This window comes from Pithys albifrons, chromosome 1, assembly GCF_047495875.1.
Source record: "Pithys albifrons albifrons isolate INPA30051 chromosome 1, PitAlb_v1, whole genome shotgun sequence".
NCBI lineage: Eukaryota > Metazoa > Chordata > Aves > Passeriformes > Thamnophilidae > Pithys > Pithys albifrons.
The window spans coordinates 86078720-86098621 of record NC_092458.1 but is presented as its reverse complement, the minus strand read 5'-3'; the positions used below and the strand labels follow the sequence as shown (position 1 = coordinate 86098621).

The 19902-nt window shown below is 41.4% G+C and overlaps 1 protein-coding gene across 1 annotated transcript in view; it reads right to left on the bottom strand.

The window, feature by feature from the left end:
* The window catches only part of CRACR2A (calcium release activated channel regulator 2A), a 63529-nt gene that overhangs the window by 14451 nt on the left and 29176 nt on the right, over window positions 1-19902 (bottom strand). Inside the window, exons 7-12 of the mRNA XM_071557951.1 lie at window positions 19510-19605; window positions 9424-9611; window positions 7459-7530; window positions 5252-5297; window positions 4416-4507; window positions 2724-3051 (exon numbers count right to left, since the gene is read on the bottom strand). Of these exons, the coding sequence (XP_071414052.1) occupies window positions 2724-3051; window positions 4416-4507; window positions 5252-5297; window positions 7459-7530; window positions 9424-9611; window positions 19510-19605 (822 nt within the window). The remainder of the gene's footprint in view (window positions 1-2723; window positions 3052-4415; window positions 4508-5251; window positions 5298-7458; window positions 7531-9423; window positions 9612-19509; window positions 19606-19902) is intronic.

Genomic DNA, 19902 nt, shown 5'->3' with positions numbered 1-19902 from the left:
TGTATGAGAAATTGATCTGACTGCAGCTGCAGCATGTGTGGAAGGAGACGATGAGTTACTCACACCAAATGACAGCAGTCAGACACTTACATGGCACAGAGACTGCCCCAAGCAATGAAATTCCATCAACTGATAGTCCTTGGCAGGCCAAGAGAATCATGCACATACTTCAGTGCCACATGAACAGAACTTACTAGAAAGGAGTATTCTGCTGTGTTGCCTTTTTTTTTAAACTAAATTTAAAAACAAAAACAAACCAGAAAAACAAACAAACAAAAAACAACAAACCAACCAACAAAAGAAAAACACAGAAAACCAACCAAACAAAAAAAAAAGGGCAAAAAAACCCAACCCAAACTAAAGGCTGGGCTAAGGTATGGGCATTCCCAGTTCTAAGTAATCTTTGGAAATTAACTTACAAAATGCTTTCAACAACCAGGCATGAGTAATTTTATGATTTCTTCTCTCCATTCCCTGTCTGCTGTCTACTGTTTTTGAGAAAAAAATATAAGAAAAAACAAGATCAAGTTTCTACCCAGCTGAGATGTGTTTTCTATTGAAACAGAGCAGGCAGGACAGGTTTGTTCCAGCAGGACAAGATGAGCTACCTGACTTCTGCTGTCCTGAAGTCCAGTGATGCCATACTTTGAAAATCTGATACAAAAAAAGTCATACAGCAAGCAAAAAGCATGCATTGAATTAAATAGTTTCAAAAGACGAAGCTCTGTTCTGTACCCTCGACTTTTTATTCAAAGGTACCACTTAGAAGGTATTATGTAACCATGGCATAATTCTATCATAATTTTTTTAGATATGCTTGCTTCTTCTAAAAGAACTATATAATTATGACCAAGCAAACCTATTTTTCTTATACTTTAATCTTTTTAATATGTGCTTCAAGAATCTAAAATTGAGTAATACTTAACAATGATACTAAAATTAGAAAACAAGCACAGCCAGCTCTGAAGCAATAACAGTGCAAGCAAAACTTTAGACTCGCAAGAAATGTACCTTCCAGCATATTGTTTTAAGGATTATTACTGTATGGTGAATTCATTGCTAACATGCATATACGAGCTAGAGCTGGAAAAAAAATACCAGATTTCAATTCACTAATTAAAATTTCAAAAACAATTAAAAAGTAATGGTATTTATCTCATTATTTCTCAGATAATGTAAGAGCTACCAAAGCTGAATCAAAAGTATCAGAATATGAGAAATATCACTTTGTGGGAAAAAAAAAAATTCAAAAAAAGACTTGCTTTTTTTTTAAGACCATTGCTACCTTTCAGTGGATCTTTTTGTGTCATCTGTTACAAGGCTTAAGTTCACTTTTCCTAAACACTCCCTCAGACATAAGCCTATGCACACATTGTCTGCAGTTGCCATTCCTTTAGGTTGAGTTTCCCTTCAATATTTATTGTTGTTATGGGTTTGGCCAGATGGGCCTAAATTTAGGTTTTAAAGTTCAGCTAGGCCTAGGATTGTCAGATGACTTGAGCTGGGCTGAGCTAGCTAACAGCTGACTTCTTCCAGCCAATAATATTGTATTCCATACCATACTACATCATCTCAAAGGGGGTAAAATCCAGTGTGTGGGAGTGGCTTAGTTAGTTCCATCATGGCTGCACTAAGAGGAGGACATCTATCAGCTCCTCTACTATGCTAGGCCCTGCTCCTCTTGCCTGTGCTTGCATTTTGTTTGCATTCAGGGAAGTAGAAATATTTTGTTGTTATACTTTCTCTTTCTTGCTGAGTGTCTTTTGGAGTGCTTATGAATTTAGAGTAATGGGCTTTGTATTAATTGGGGAGTGGGGAGTTATTCCTTGTTATATATATGTAACTTGTGTAAGTGTGTGTTATAGTGTAGTTTCCTCTTAATATTCTCTTCTCTGTATAAATACATGTAGTTAGTTTCAGCATAGACCTGGCTTTGGAAGTTGTTTTTTTCCTCTCTCCCTCTTCTTTTCCTCTTAGCTGGTTGGGGGGAGGAGGAACCCTTTTCACTCTGTCTTGGACAGCTGGCATTTTGCCAGCTCAACCCAGGACAATTGTGCAGTACATTTCCATCTCCCACTGGCTTAATTTGTCATGCTTTAACTTAAAAACAGAAAACTGACTCATTTTACATTCAAAGAATAGCACAGCACATTACCCTTCAACGCCATTTCATCTTTTCCAAGGTCCTTTAGAATAGAACAGAGCACAACAGTTTGAGTTGGTTGGGACCTACTGCAATCATCTAGTCCAATTGCCTGACCATTTCACGGCTGACCAAAAGTTAAAGCAGGTTATTAGGGGCATTGGCCAAATGTTTCTTAACCACTGACAGGCTTGGAGCATGGACCACCTCCCTAGGAAGCCTGTTCCATTGTTTGATCACCCTCTCAGTAAAGAAATGTTTCCTAACATCCATTCTGAGCTCCCCTGGAGGCAGCTTTGAACTATTTCCCCACATCCTGTCACTGGATCCCAGGGAGAAGGGATCAGTGACTCTCTCTCCACATCCCTTTCTTAGGGATCTGCAGAGAGCAAGGGGGTTGCCCCTCTGCCTCCTTTTTATCAAACCAGACAAGCCCACTGCTCCTCACAGCACACACCTTCCAGCCCATCCACCAGCTTTGTTGCCCTCTGAGCACATTCAAGGATCTTCACATCCTCCTTAATCATAAGGCCTAGAACTTCACACTATACTCAAGATGAGGTCCCCTTTGCCCTCTTACATTTGACAGTGTTTCCTTCCCTACAGGCTGCTCTCTGGAAGATGAAGGTGAATGTTCCATTGATTGTTCTGTGTTTCTCTTACGCATTTCCACCTCAGAAGAAGTACTGTCATCTTCTCCAGTCCATCTGTTCAGCTGCTTATCAGCCAGCCTGTCAAGAAGCTGGGGTAGGGGATCTTCTTCAATTGATATTATTCTTTGGAGAGGTGACACTTTAGACATTCCTCCACTGACTTCAGCGTCAGGCTCTTCAGAGAGAATTCCATTCAGTCCAGCAGAATTCCCTCTCTTTGAGTTACTGAAAATATCATCTTCTTCAAATGAATGGCTAGATAGAGAGAAAAAAGAAAGTACATCACAAAAATATATTGGAGCTGGGTTCCTACTCTTTTATTCTAGTGTAACTGAATTTAATCTCCCATGTTTTTTACTACTCACAGCAGCCATAGTAGATTCAGTCCAATGTCTGCTGAAAAGTCAGCTCATCAGACCACATGCATATATATAGCATGCTTGATAATTATAAGCATCATAGACAAAGCTAATAAATTATGGGAGAAACCTGAAGAAGAATTAGATATTAGATTAACCTCAATTCTAAAAGCTCAAGTTAGTTTCTCATTTGTCACTCCCCACCTCCATTCTGGAGGAGTAAAACAGACACCCAACCCAGATCCCTTCCATGCATAACCTAATTCTCTCTTTAGCAGGTAGAAGGGACATGGGTTTGCTTAATATGGATCAAAAATAGGCTAAGTGGGGATTCAAAAGAAGGAGCGTAGATCAAATATATCCAGTCTTCTGTGCACAATGACCACAAATGCAAGGTGCAATATGAGAAATGCCGACTTCATACAGGGACCAACATTTCTTCAGGAGACTGCTGCAGCAAGGCCACAGGTGCCCAAAGTGGCTGTGGGACCTCCATCCAGATGATCAAAAACTCAACTGAATGAGGCCCTAAGCAATCTTATGTAGCTAAGGAGTTAGACCTATTTGAGAAGGAGATTGGACTAGAGACAGAGGTCCTTCCCACCTAAATTGTAGTATGATTTTTTGTTCCGTAACTGCTTCTGCCAGTGATGCTTCACTTCTCAGTACCGAACATACTAAACTGTGCCTATGAAAGCTTTCCCTCCTTACAGTTCATGACCTTGTGCCTGCAGGGTCATTGTTTTAGCTACTATTTCAAAGTGAAATACTAAGTCTTTCTGATTCCTCTTGTCTCAAAGAAAGCACTGGGTTTTGCACTGAGATCACCATCTTATTCCTGTTGATTTCAAGTTTACAGCAACGCAGCTGAGAATTAAATTCTCTGTATTTACTAGTTCCCTGTCTCATACTTTACAACAGGACTGCCATTCTCTGCAATGACAGCAGATAGACTCTTTCAGGAAGTTAGCAAGGGAACCTTACCACATAAACATGCAGTAATGGGACAGCTTTTTGTCCCAGCACATATTAATCCACAATGGGGAAATCTCTTGCCTTTGCTGACAGTACACTTGTGCTACATGAAAACTTGTCACTTTATTTTCAAATTTCTTAATGAGCACAGCAATCTTATAGTGACAGACATTTTAGAAATGCATGCTTTGAAAAGTCCAAAGATACCAGAAACAAAACATTCCACATCATCTTTCTATAAGCCTCATCATACTCAAATAGGGAACACATGAGAAAGGTTCTTACCTGTTAGATAGCATCTTCCCCTCTATGTATTTCCCAATAATAGACCCTGATCTTTGCTTCCAGCTGGCTTTTGGAACACTTGTTTTGCATTTCTGCAGAAATACAGAATACCTCTTACTAATTTACTCTTGTTATTCATTATGGTCAACTGCCCTCTTTCCTAATGCTTAAATAAAGCAATGCATATGAAAAAAAATCCGGAAAAAAATCCTACAGGTATAAATGCTTCAGAATTCTGATTGATAAACAATCAGAACAGGGAAAACCCAGATCTTGCAAGAATTCACCTGCTTTGTAATCTGAGTGGAACAATAAAACAGGATAATGTCATAAAAAAAAGTCAACAGATACTCTCCTTACACCAGGATTATTCTGGAACTTCTTAGAGGCCCATTATCTGCTGCTGTTTAAAAAGTTAATATGATCTGCTCTTACCCAGTACCAATCGGTATTCAGGTACTGATTCAAGTACTTAGTCATTGTACTGTTGTATAAAGGATATTAGCCACTTTTGACTAAACAGATTAACATGATTTAATTGTTCAATTTTTAGGTTATTTCATCCCCTCATGACTGAATTCTTAGTTTTTCTAAAACACATTCATCTCTCTCCAGATAGTTCCAACTTTATAATTCTAAACATGTAGCTCTTAAAATTGTTCAGCAAATTTTAAAATCTTACTTTTAAATAAGAAAAAAAGATAATACAAATTAAGAATGGTGCAAGATTTAAGTAGCACAAATGTCTGTCTCCTGCACAGTCTTCTCATTCCCTTCTCAATGGCTGTTTTGATATGTGTTTGCTTAACACTAGGTTTGAAAATAGTAGTGGTTACCTGTAAAAATATGTCCCGTTCATCTTTAAGATGTTTGTTCCTCTCTCTGTAAAGAGAACGCAAACAAAAGAAACACTGAGGCCAAGTTTTAGAACTGTAGACTTTTCCACTGCACACTAACAAACAGGCTGGACAGCTGGCAGAGTAAACCTTTGATCATTCTTTATTTATTTTCTCGCCACAGCCAGTTCCTTGTCTGGGCTATTCATTCTCCAGTAGGGCTATGCTGACTAAAGCCAGATGGCATCTGAACATCATTCTGTGGTTTATCTAAAATGTTTTAACACAGAAACCAGTTCTAATCAACATGCCTTCACTTACTATAAGTTAGAATGTTTAATGATTTTCACAATAAATACCATGTCCTAATGTGGAGAGGGTGTAATGGACACTATCTCTTCATCTGGTGACAGCTGTGAAGGCCAGTTATATCCCTCTAAAGGCTACAGTTGTGGCTGCCACAGAAAAGTCTCCCTAGGAAAACATACATTTTCCATCCTTTATGCAGAAACAGTGAAAATGTCAAGAAATAGAGACTCCAGGCAATCAGCAAACTCTGATCAGATCTGACAATATACCTTCTTAGTATATCAACCTCTGTCTGCATCCACTCCTGGCCTGGCCACAAAAAGAGAAAGAGTAGCCACTACAGCCTGGGTGAACAGGAACAACCTCTGCTGTCAGATTTTTTTACCCACGTCCCCATTACTTGCAGCAGGCAAGACCACACCACACAGAGTGGCCATATGGAAAACACACTGCAAAATAAGACCGTCCCCTCAAGCATGGGAAATTTTTAGGTAACTTTAAAATGAGGCCTCCCAAAGGAAATGCAGTCAATGAAAGCCTACAAGCAGGTGCAATCTATAGCCCATGCAAACTGACCACTGAGTAAACAAAACCTAACATTGCTGCATATTAATGGGAGGGCTAAGGTTGTCTGAACATAGCTCCAAACTTTGAAGTCTATCCATAAAGAAATGTTAGGTAACTATATTTTGATATCATTTTTCAAACAAGCATTTTGAGGAAAGAACATTTACTTTGGCTGAACTCTCACCCCTTAAGAAACAGTAGAGCCTTTTAAAAGCAAGCAAGTCTCCTGCAGTCAGGCTTCTATCATAGCACCAGCTTAGCACAGTTCACTGTTGTTCTGTGTTACATTTGACTTCTGGAAAGGAGATTGTCCTACAGTACTGAATTGCCAAAACAAAGCGTATCTTTCAGGTGTACTGCCTTCTACAATACACAAGAACAAGGCACACAAAAGTCTTTTGTAATCATTTCTACTATCTTTTGTGTTTTAATCCTTTGGCAAGTTGACCTTGACTGGCTGCCACATGTGCACTCAGCCACTCTCTCAACTCCCCTTCCTCAAGATGACAAAGGTAGAAAATAAGATGGAAAAACTCATGGGTCCAGGCAAGAACGAGAAGATTACTTACCAACTACCACTACAGAGAAAATAGACTCAACTATAGGACGATGAGAAGCAAAGACAAAAATAAAATAACCTTCCCCCAGTTCCCTTTCTTCTCAGGCTCAACTTCACTCCTACACTCTCAGCATTTCTACCTCCTTACCAACCCCAAGGGGCACAGGGCCATGGGGAACAGTGTGGTTTGTGCTTGCTCTCTTGCTCCAGTGTGGGTTCCCTCACATGGGTTACTGTCCTCCACAAACTCTCCCAGCACAGATCCTTTCCATGGAGCACAGTCCTTCACAAATAGACAGCTTCAGTGTGGATCTCCCATGGGCTGCAGTTCCTGCCAGAAAACCTGCTCCTGCATAGGCTCCTTTCCACAGGCCAAAGTCCTGCCAGGATCCTTCTCTGGTGTGGGCTCTGAGCAGGCTACCAGGGACTCGCAGCTCCCATGCCTGGAGCACCTTCTAACCCTGCTTTTTTTACTGACCTTGGTGTCTGAAGGGCTTTCTGACACATTTTTTTCCTCACTCCTCTCTAATTAGTTGTTGTGCTGTTGTCTTCCCCTTCTCACAGAGGCTTTCCCAGAAGCACCATGATGGCTGTGGGGCTCTGCTGTGCCCTTTGTTGTTTGTGTCAGCATAGCACAACTCCAGCCTCTTCTCCCTGGCACACTGTCAACACCTGGATACCTACACTTACTACAAATTCCAAGATCATTTCATCCTTTAATGTACCTCTTTAGAATGATGTAAGAAGTTCCTGAATATAAGGTCTGCATTACCTCAAAAAATCCAGCTGCTTCAGAAGTCCTGACTTCTCTCTCTGTAAGGTTTCTGTTACTCGGTAGACCTCCCTGTAATAAAAAGAAAAAAATTAAATTGTTCTAACCATGGCAAGAACACTGCTAAAATGCTTTCCCCTACGAGTATCTACATTAGAGAGTTCAGCTTCTACAAACCTGTAGATCTTATTCTGCATGATTTGTTACTAGTTTTAAAAAAGTTTATTCAGTATAAGGCTCACAGTACCACAGCAGTTTGAGTTAGCCAAGGAAGGAGCAGAGGTTCTTTTTTAAAGAAATACAGCTTTTTAATTTTTTTCATCCAGAGCACTTAATCGAGGTTGATACTGGCACCTGAAGAATTCAGAAAAGACACACTGCTGAAATAATTCTCACTCATGGCCACTGAAAAACAGGTAACATTTTATCCAAAATTAGAACTTATTTTGCTGCTGGAACCACATGTCAGGCTCACAACACATCTACAATTCCTACAAGATCTTTCCAAATCCTGACAGTTATGCAGCCATTGTAATGCCATTTACTTTGACTTAGTGCAATTTGGTGTCTGGCCTTAATTTTTTTTTTCTGCCTCTCAGTGAAGCCTCAAGTTCTTCCTGTGCACCATCTGAACATTACACCTGCTTCAACAGCTCAGGTCTTACCAGACTGATACAGATGTTTAAAGCAACACTGCAGGTGCAGTTGAGTAGGGCTGAGCTCTAATTCCATAAACCTCTATTGAATCCCAAGTGCTTTGTAAATTCAGTAGTATTATTCAGCAGTCTGACCACTGGGCAGATTTCCTCTGTAGCTTTAAAATCAGATCCTTCCATAGTCTTTGCTCTGGATCTGAAAAGAGAGGCCTCAAAGAGGAAACAAACCACCTTGAGGAGGAATATTTCTACTGTCTACTTCCAAAACACACATCAAGCATGCAAACCTAAAAATAGTGTTCTAAACATCATGGCCATTCTTTAACAACAATTTATCAATAAAGTTCATTATTCATGCCCTCAAGGAAAAAACTAATTAAGTAATAACTAATTAGAATTTGGCACAAATCTTAAGAGAAAAAAATACAATATTTGAACTAATATTCTGCTCTATCCTGAAATTTGTCAAACAGCAACAACTCTGAGTTATACAGTTCGTTGCTGAAATATATAGAGTCTGGTTAGATACGTCTGGCATTCATGTGCCTTCCACTGGCAGGGAGAGAGTTTTACCGATCCTTGAGCATTTATTTAAAATGGACTTCAGTGAACATTTCTGCCAATTACAGCTTCAGGGTAATATAACTTCTGCTTTGTGCAGAAGGCTGAAGCAAAACAGGTAGGCTAACCTGTCACTTAAAAGTAATTTCAATCCCTCAAAATACAAATCGCAAATATTTCTTCTTAATTTTTTTTTTTTAAATTCAGAGTCAAAATCTGAAGTTCACAATATTTGAACTGGAACCCCCCAAATTATTAGGCTTTCTTTGAATTGTGATAAGCTATGTTCTATCTTGGTTTGCAATTGTGTCCTAGGCTTACTTTTGATGAATTAAAAAGGTCCATCCTAGGTGACTCAGCCAGAGTGCATTCTGAGAAACAAGTTTCAGACAGACTTAGCTTTGAGGAGGAAGGAGCATCATGAGCCACAGCTGTAATTTCTGTAAGGAATGCCATTGGTATGTCAAAGCTAAGACATTATCCTGATTTTTACTTCTAAATACCTTCAACAAATGGCAGAGGGGAGAACACGGACATTTTGAACACATACTAAAAGATTCTGTAGAAGCCAGATATGCTACAGAAAACATGCTGAACTACTTGGGGGGAAATGGCTAGAACTGCACATGGCTTTGCTGGTGGTTTCTGTTTATGACACAAGACTAAATCACTGCACTGAATACCCCGAGAAGGAGGCTCACTGGCACACTAAGCAAATGCACTACAACTACCGCAGCTGGAGACTCACATTTCCTTCTCCTCATGTAGTCTTGCTGCCTCCTCCTGAAGCACCTGTAACTGTTGTTGAGCCAGACTCAGTTCATGAGATGTTCTCTCCAAATCTCTCAGCAGCTCCTGGTTAGTCAGCTTCAGCTTGGTGTTCTCTACTTTTGTTTCCTCTTTTCCACTGAGGAGTTCTGTACATTGATGCTCTAACTGAGGTGGAAGAAAAGAGAACAGAAAGTATTATAACTAGCCAAGGCATCTTGCTTTTGAGGCTTTCAATTGAAATCTTAGAGGTTAGTTGAATAGGGAAGCTCTTGCTATCAAAGACAAAATATGAATAAAACACATATGGTGCTCTTCCAGTGCTCTTTGTACAGACATAATTATGTTACACAAAAACAAATCCATTCCACTCTATGACTGAATTTCACCCCATTTCAAAAATGCACCAGGACAAATCATAAAAAAGGTGCAACACAGCAGATTAGCAGCACTTAGTTGATATTCACAACTGCTATTTTAGACTATTACCCACAAAGATAAGGCCTACACAGAGTGATTCAGAGGTCTGTCTAAAAACTTAGATTTAAATCTGGTAGCTGATAAGCCCATCCCCAGTACAGTAACCTTTCTGCCACCTCAGCTGGATCTGCAAGAAGTGTAAATTAGGGTATTTTTATTCACTTTTATATTCATTCATCAAAGGAAAGATATACCTTCTCTGCAAAGCAGGTAACAGCAGATGACAGTGGTCTCTGGTATAAAAAGAAGTTTTACCTGCTTCTCCTTGGCCAACTGAGAAAATTTAGATGACAGAGTAAGAGTTCGTATTAGGGAAGGCACTGCTGACATAAAAATAGAATTTTTTTTCTTTCTTGTCTTTACGCACTTTAAGGGATATAAAATATACTAGGGGCATCACAAAGATACCATCTCAATCTTCCAGATCTGAGACAAAACATTGCTACAACTCTCATTTTGCCCATCCTAACAAGCATTTTGCCCAAACAAAATCTGTCCTCTCTCAGCTCTGCCAGTCTGTTCCCACTCCACAACACTGTTGTTGCTCTGGTCTTGGTTTGGTACAAGGCCCAAGTCAAAAACAAAAGAAGAAAATACTTTCTAGCTGAGATTGTGAGAAGTCAGAAAGAAAGGTAGAGTGGGAGCACTTATCTTAGCAGCAGCACCAGCTTAACGTATTTGTTGAACTGTAGCCTCAGCAGGCTAAGAGTTCCCATGGAACACTCTCTGGCTGGGCATCAGATTACTGTTGAGCAATGTTGGTTTACACGGATAGATTACTTCTGTTCCTGAATACTGTTTCCACTCCTTGATAGAATGTACCACCACACTATTCTAAGTAAAAGATCAGATGCTTCAGGTACTAGAAGACTTTCTTATCCAGAAGAGAGGTTTTGGGAGAAGCAAAAAGTGACCATACAAAGATGAGCTTTCAAAAATTTTATGAGCTACAAACTGCAGGCAGAAATCCCACTTACAGAATACTGTGGCCACCTGAAAACTTACACAGAAACTGTTTTGGAAATTTAACTGCAATGGTAGCCAAGAATGCCTCCCAGAATCATATATACTGATGCTTGAAATATTTGCTATAAATCTTGGTGCTTACTCTTGTCAGAAAAACAATAATATCATAACATGTAAACCCCAGAAGAGGAGAAAGCTCTAGGTGCTTATTGGAGCTGCAAGTTGGCTCCCATGCTCATCTGGTAGATGAAAACTGATGGGGAAATACTTATGGCCCATAGAAGTGTTTAAGAAAATCTAGTTAGCAGAGAGAATTAACCCATTACTGCAAGTCAAGCACAGACACAGCAGCTGATGGAGCCTATTCTTTTTTTTTTTTTTACAAAAATGGGAGGAAAAACTCACAAGTTTGAGTAAAGAACTAGGATTGTCCAATACAAACAAACTGTTGCTGAGGACAGCTATGGCTGTCCCTGAAAGCCACATACATTAAGCACTCTCCATGCATTCCTTTGTTCTTAGCCCAGCATTCTTTTTGTAGATTTTCTCTTTTTCTCCCCATATTTATTTCAGGTGCATGTGAAAGATGAAACATTTGTACAGTGTTATAATGCTGGGGATTATTTTGTTCTTTATGTCTTTCTTAATAATCTAATCACTTGATTTGCTTTTTTTCAGTGCTACTGATCCATATTCTCCTGGATGTCATTCAGAATCCCAAGATCATGCTCTTCAGTGGCAGTCATCAGCAGAGTACTCATCATTTTACCTGGTCCAAACCTACTTTCCTCCCCTCATACAAGATACCATGCCCTAGATGTTATGCTGGACATCCTGTCTCCAGTGCCTCCTTCTGAGACATTCCTTCACACATCTCTTGAGGGATGAGAATACCTTGTGTATTACCTAAGTAATACAGAGCATGCCGACAATCCAAGATCATGGCAGCCAGTAAAAAGGACTAGACAAAGGACACTTGGCCAGTCAACATGGAATCAGGCCCATCTTCCAGTCCTGCCAGGCAGAAGACCCTCATAAGGAGAATCCCTCTGGCTATGTAACCAGAAACAACACTGAAGTCATCTGGTTTGGAAGATCCCTTTCACATTTTTGATAGTAACTTCAAACACAGGAATAATTACATACTACTGAAGTAAAAAAAAAATAGTAAGAAAAAGAAAAGAAAAAGACATTAATGAAGTTTGGAAAGAAAGCATTTTTAATAATCCCAAGAGATTCTGTCATACAATCAAACATGGAAATTTTCCTTCAATCAAGATACTAATACTGTCTACATTAACAGATTTAATTATCAAAGTATATTTCCATGCAAGAGGAGGAGGGAAAAGTGATGGCAATTTCTGGGTAAGGCAAACATTAGACAGCACACATGGATATCTACGTGAATGAAAAGTAATACCAGAAAATAAGTGGGGATATAGTACTCTAAAAACTGATCTGAGTAAAGATGAGAGTCACTTTCAGAGAAGATCATTAGAAAAATATATGTAGAAAATACTGCCTCTAACTACACTGAGCAAAGCATTCAAATAATAAGGCTATGTTGCTATTCCAGAAAAAAACAAAACAAAACAAAAAAAACCCCACCAAATATTGCATATCAGATTAACAATGGGCCAATCAACTGTCTGAATGACAAAAGCTTCAATTGCCATCAATCATCTGAATAAAATTATTTTGCTCATCACATCATTAGAAACAGTGAGTTCCAGTCACCTAAAACAGGGTCCCTTCCATAAAAATAAAATGGCATAGTTAAATTTTTATGTAGCATAAAGATCCTGTCCTTCAAAAGCACCCTTTTTTGATTCATGCAAATTCTTAAGGGAGAGGGGAAATTCAAAATAATAGAAATTACAAATAAAATTAAATCACAGTAATAGTAATAAGCAACGTAGTGAATAGAAAAGGCTTCTCCGGGGACAACCCCTTGTCGCGGGGGAGAAGCTTGTGTGCCCTCATGAGGTTGAGAGCTATGCTGGAGGTGGTTTGTGCTGCCAGCAGAGTCTCCCATGCCAGACAGGTCTCAGCTGAAGGGTCAGACAAAGTGTGTCCACGGGCAGGATGGGCTCGCTAGCCATCTGTCAACCATCCTAGGAGAAGGACAACTCCAACCCCAAACCCGGGCAGATGGAGCTCTTTAGCCCTGTAAGGCCATCCATCTAAGAGAAGGATACTCTAACCAAACCTACGTCCAGAGGTATTTGCTGTCACCGTCCAAGCTCACTAGGCCGTGGCAGATGAACCTTAGGAGTAAAGGGTGGGGCCACTTCTGCGCACGCTGTGCCTCACCTAAAAAATCCATTGCACAGGCTCAAAGGGTTCACCCACATTGCAAAGCCCTGTAGCGACAGGTGAGGGTCGAAAACGGCAGGTGATAGGAAGCAGCTGGAAGCCGCAGACCCAACCCTGCATGCAGGCAGTTCAGGATATTGGTCATTCAAGACTTGACCCCGGAGATGACAGTCTCTTGCGGCAGCATCCTGAATGACCAAGCAGCCTTTTCTAGGGACAGCACTGCTTGCTCCACACGGAGAGGGGCCTAGCAAAGGTGGCCTAAACAAAGCTCATCTCCACACCCGGTTGGATAACCGTGGCCAACCAGCATCTTCCATGCAGTCAAACAAAAACAAAGAGATTTCAAAGGCATACACCTGCCTGCAAAGGTGTGCTCAAACTAACACTCGCATGTTGGAACATCAGAACCATGCTTGATACTGGGGATAGTGGATGTCCTGAGCATCGTTCTGCTCTAATTGCCCACGAACTGTCACGGCTCCACATTGACATTGCTGCTCTCAGTGAAGTTCGTCTTCATGAGGAAGGCAGCCTTAAAGAACATGGTGCTGGCTACACACTCTACTGGTCAGGCAAACCCAAAACCGAAAGACACCTTTCAGGAGTTGGCTTCATGATTAAAAACTCCATTGCCTCCAAACTTGAAAATCTGCCGACAGGTCATTCCGATCGCATTATGTCCTTACGCCTCCCTCTACACAACAAGCAATATGTTGTTCCTTTTAGTGTATATGCCCCAACTCTGCAAGCTGACCCAGCGGAAAAAGACAAATTCTACACAGACCTGCGCCGCCTCACCCAAAATGTTCCTGCAGATGATAAGATCATAATCCTTAGTGACTTCAATGCCAGAGTAGGTAAGAATTCTGAAGCCTGGAAAGGAGTCCTGGGCAAGCATGGCGTTGGAAACTGCAACGACAACGGACGCCTCCCGCTAGAGTTTTGTGCAGAACGGCAGCTCACCATCACCAACACTATCTTTCAACAGAAAGACAGCCTGAAGACAACCTGGATGCATCCTCGATCCAAGCACTGGCACCTCATTGACTATATCTTAGTACAACAGAGAAATGTCAGTGATGTCCGTCATACTCAAGTGATGCTGAGTGCAGAATGTCAAACAGACCACCGCCTTGTGCGCTGCAAACTTAACCTCCACTTCAAGCCCAAACCTAAGAGAGGTGGCATTCCAAGGAGGAGGCTCCAAGTCAGCAATCTTCAAACAGCCACAGTGAGAGACAGCTTCCAGGGAAACCTTCAAACTAGACTTAAAGATAATCCCATAGATCCCTCTCCTGAAGCGCTTTGGCAACATATCAAAACTTGCATCCTGCAGTCCTCTGAAGAGTCCCTAGGGTTCTCCTCCAAGAAAAACAAAGACCCGTTTGATGAAAACAATCAACAGATCCAGGAATTGTTGAAGAAGAAGAGAACTGCTCACCAAGCACACCTTGCTCAGCCATCTTGCCATATAAAAAAGCCGCCTTTCGTCTTGCATGCAGTAAGCTCCAACAGAAACTTTGAGACATCCAGAACAAATGGTGGCTAAACCTAGGAGAAAAGACACAACTGTGTGCAGATCTGGGTACCAAAGAGGATTCTATGAGGCCCTGAAAGCAGTGTATGGACCCACACCAGGTTCAAAGCCCCCTACTCAGTGCAGATGGTCAACTGCTTCTAACAGATAAAACCTCCATCCTGAACTGATGGTCTGAGCACTTTCAGACTCTCTTCAGTGCCAACCGTGTAGTCCAAGGCTCAGCAATTCAGCACATTACGCAACAACCTGTGAAAAATGAATTGGATGCAGCCCCTACTATGGGAGAGATACTCAAGGCCATACAACAGGTGAAAACTGGCAAGGCAGCTGGGGTTGATGAAATTCCATCTGAAATCTGGAAGCATGGAGGTCAAGCACTCCATGCTAAATTCCACGAGCTTGTTGTGCGTTGCTGGGAACAAGGGGAACTACCACCAGATCTCCGTGACACAGTCATTATCACCCTGTACAAGAAGAAAGGAGAAAAATCAGACTGCTCAAATTACTGAGGTATTACTTTGCTCTCCATTGCTGCTAAAATCCTTGCAAGAATACTGCTGAACAGATTAGTACCCACGATTGCAGAAGATCTTCTACCTGAAAGCCAGTGTAGTTTCAGAGCCAATAGGAGCACCACAGACATGGTGTTTGTTCTCAGACAACTGCAAGAGAAGTGTAGGGAACAGAACAAATGTTTCTATGTACCCTTCGTTGACCTCACCAAAGCTTTCAACACTGTGAGCAGAAAAGGCCTGTGGCAGATCTTGGAATGTTTAGGATGTCCCCCCAAGTTCCTCAAAATTATCATCCTGCTACATGAGGATCAGCGTGGACAAATCAGATATGGTGATGCACTCTCTGAGCCCTTTCCAATAACCAATGGTGTGAAACAAGGTTGCGTTCTTGCCCCAACTCTATTCACAATATTCTTCAGCATGATGCTCCAAAGAGCCACAGCAGACCTCGATGAAGAAAACGGCATCTACATCCGATATCGTACCGATGGAAGCCCATTCAACCTAAGGCGACTGAAGGCCCACACCAAGACCCTGAATCACCTCATCCGTGAACTGCTTTTTGCTGATGATGCCGCCCTCGTTGCTCACACAGAAGCAGCTCTGCAGCGCTTAACATCCTGCTTTGCAGAGGCTGCTGAGCTTTTTGGGCTGGAAATCAGCTTGAAGAAGACGGAAGTTCTCTACCAACCTGCACCTCAAGAAGTCTTCCATCATCCTCACATCACCATAGGCAATTCAGAGCTTAAGTCAGTCCAGCAGTTCACCTATCTGGGAAGTATCATTTCCTCAGACAGTAAGATTGACAAAGAGATAGACAATAGGCTGGCAAAGGCATACAAAGCCTTCGGAAAACTCCATAAAAGAGTCTGATCCAATAAACACCTGAAGAAAAGTACAAAGATTAGTGTCTACAGAGCCATTGTACTGTCTACTCTTTTATATGGGTCTGAATCATGGGCCATCTATTGCCACCACCTGCGGCTTCTCGAATGCTTCCATCAGCGCTGCCTCCGTTCAATCCTAAACATCCACTGGTCTGATTACGTGACCAATGTGTCTGTTCTTGAACAGGCAGGGGTCAGCAGTATCGAGGCCATGCTGATGAGAACGCAGCTGCGCTGGGCAGGGCACGTCTCCAAGATGGAGGATCACCGCCTTCCGAAGATTGTACTCTATGGTGAACTCACCACCAGCTGCTGCAAGAGAGGAGCCCCGAAGAAGAGATACAAGGACTCCCTGAAAAAACACCTCAGCCTTGGCCATATTGACTGCCACCAATGGTCCACTCTGGCCTCCAATCGGGATTCATGGAGACACACCATTCACGACGCTGCTGCTTCCTTTGAGAATGCACGGAGAGTCAGTCTTGAGGAGAAAAGACAACGCAGAAAGAACCCTTCCTTGCCAATACCGCTTAGGGAGACGTTCCACTGTGCCTTTTGTGACCGGACCTGCCTATCCCATATCAGCCTTTTTAGCCACCAGCACGCTTGCAGCAAGCGTGGGTAGTGCCCTTCTCAAATCTTCGTTCGCGAAGCCTAGCCATGATGATGATGATGATGAATAGAAAAGGAAAACAAAATCAGATAAAAAAATAATACTAATAAAAATAGCACAGACATTGTTTCATGTTCTCTGAGATAGGCAATAGTAAACAGTGGCAATATATACAACAATACATTTCCTGATACTTTTGCCTGTATTGCTGGATTATTCCAGACTTAAAATTGAGGGTAAGACTTTGAATATCCTCTGTGGGTTTTATGCCAAATTTAGAAAAAAACTTACTTCAGAAAAAACACAAGAAAGGAGTTTTACAGAATTTCTGGTTGATAACTAAGTTTTAAACATAGCTTTAAAGCAAAATCAAACAAACAAAGGAAAATATTAAAATATAATCATTAAAAATTACAGTAAGTTCTTACATATTTTTCAGCTAGCTTCAAACTAGAAAAGCCTGATCTGTGTGCCCCCAAAGATCTCTTTCAAGCATAGATTATTCCACTATAGTGCTGCAATGTGGTAAACAGCCTGCAGAAGATCACATTTATTCTGATTCACAATTGTACTGAACAAGGGTAATTAACATCAGGCAGTTGTTATCAATGTTAGTTCAGTCCTATATCCTCAACAGCTAAATTTCAGAATCATAGAATACCAGGCTGGAAGGGGACCTCAAGAACCGTCTGTTCCAACCTTTCTTGGCAAAAGCACAGTCTAGACAAGATGGCCTAACACCTCGCCCGGCTGAATTTAACGGGGCCCAACACTGGGGAATCACCACTTCCCTGAGGAGTTTATTCCAAAGGTTGATGGTTCTCATTGCAAAAAATATCTTCTTGTGTCCAATCAGAGTCTCCCAGGGACCATCACCCATCTTTTCCGTGTGACTCCTTGTAAAAAGGGACTTGCCATTATTTTTGTAGCACCATTTTAAATACTGGAACTTGGTCTCCTCCAAGCCTTCTTTGCTCAAGGTTAAACAAACTCAGTTCTCTCAGCTCTTCCCCATATGTCAGGCTTCCCAGTCCCTTGCAACATTGTGACCTCTCTCTGGAACCTCTCCAGCCTGCCTAGCATCCTGATTGCCCTTCTTTGCAGCACACTGTTCACTCATACTGAGCTTGCTGTCCGCCAAGAACTCTAGGTTCCTTTCCACAGAGCTGCTCTCCAGCCATGTAGACCTCAGCCCCTGCTGCACTCCTGGATTTTTTTTTCCCATGTGCAAGATCTTAGACTTGTGTTTGTTGAACTTTTGAAAGATTTTTGTTAGTCCACTTCTGCAGCTTATCCAGGTCTTCCTGAAGGGTGGCTCTTTCTTTCATAGTGTCTCCTTCCCCTCTTGGTTTGGTATTATCAGAAAACTGTCAGGGCACAATTGATGACTTCATCCAGAAGATATTAAGCAGCCTTGGGCCCAGTATCCATCACTGGTGGACCCCGCTGGTACCAGGTTGCCAGTGTGAAAAGGAGCTATTTACCACCACCTTCTTAATGCCTCCTATCAGCCAGTTCCTCACCCACCACCTGGAACACTTGCCAAGACCATAACACATCAGTTTGTCCAGGAAGAGGCTGAGGGAAACCTTATCAAAAGCCCTGAGGAAATCCGGGTAGACAGTGTCCACTGATCACCCCACATCAGTTGGGCAGGTTACTTGGTCATAGAAGGCAAACAGGTTTCTCAAGCATGGTTTCCCTTTGGTGAATCCATGTTGGCTTTTACCAATCACGTGCTTCATTTGACTTGTGACAGTATATAGTTATAGTATGACACTTGTGACACTTGCATAGTTATAGTAAGCTAGAGGTTTGTCTCTCCCCTTACTCAAGTAGAATACTACAATTCCCCTCAGCTTCAGCAGTACCTGGATTTATTCCTCCAAGAGGATCTAAACACTGCACACAACTGAGAAACCATCCTCAAACATCTTCTCTTCCTTCCCTTCCCCTCTCCTGCTTCCCAAAACTGGCACTCCCAAACACTGCTTCCAGGAAAAATATTTACATATACTTTATAATCATATTCTACAGAGGGAATTGGGTTTACAGCATTCCATTTCAGCCCTTGAAATTTCAGTGCTCCTGCCTTTCCCTATTGCTAGTCTTTCCCACAATGACCTCGAAGACACTTTACAGCAAGTTCACACATTCAGAAATGCTCTGCTTCCCCAAGCAGGCCACGCACTTTAAGAAGTAAAACACATCAGGTTTTAATATAGGAATTTGACAAGCTGTTACCGTGCAAAAGAACTGTGCACTGCTATAAAAACTGTTATCACAGAGATATATCAGAAGCAGGTTGTTCAGGAGGGAGCATTTCAAGTTCATGATGCTGAACCATCCAAAACAAGTAAATGAGTGATTGGTACAAGCTTGAAGCAAAGGTGTACACTGGAAGAGCCAAATCATTACTCTCTGCTTTTGAGCTGTCTGGGTATTAAGCCAGTTCCTAACACACTGAAGGCAGTGAATCCTGCTACATTTTCCTAAAATTAACCTTCTACCTGGGTAGAATAGCCAAAGTATTTGTTTTCATTATATCATCTGAAAGGAAAATTACTCTAGAAATAGAAGGTAACATTTTTCCTAAGCACATGACACAAAAGCAACAGAGGGTGACAGTTTGCAGAACCACACCACATCAACTTGCAGTTTTGGGACCTAAAATAGTACCTAAATAAAATCACATGAACAAATAAGAATTGTCTATTTTTAAACTCTGAAGGATATCAGTTAGTACCCCTTTCTGTTTTTGAACCAATTGTTCCAATTCTTGTTCTTTTGACAGCAGCTTGCACTCCAGCTCTTGACTGTAGGACTGAAACCTCTCTGTGTCCTGCAAAATTTAAAGAGGAAATGAATTAACAGAACAGCATAATTTCATCAGCAGGAGGAGAAATAAGGAATTGGGCATGAAAATAAGCGACAAGACTTCCACAGTGAAAATGAGGTATGGGTAGAACTCAGTTCAAGGATGGTATCACTCATGAATCCATACTCTGAGCTTCTGTAAACCAGTGCAGCCCAGCAACTTGAAAGACTGGAGTTGCTATGGAATGTGCTGATTGTACATGAGTAGGCATTGAGTCTATAAAGTGGAGGCAGAAGTCTTCTACCTTAGGCATGAGCCTTA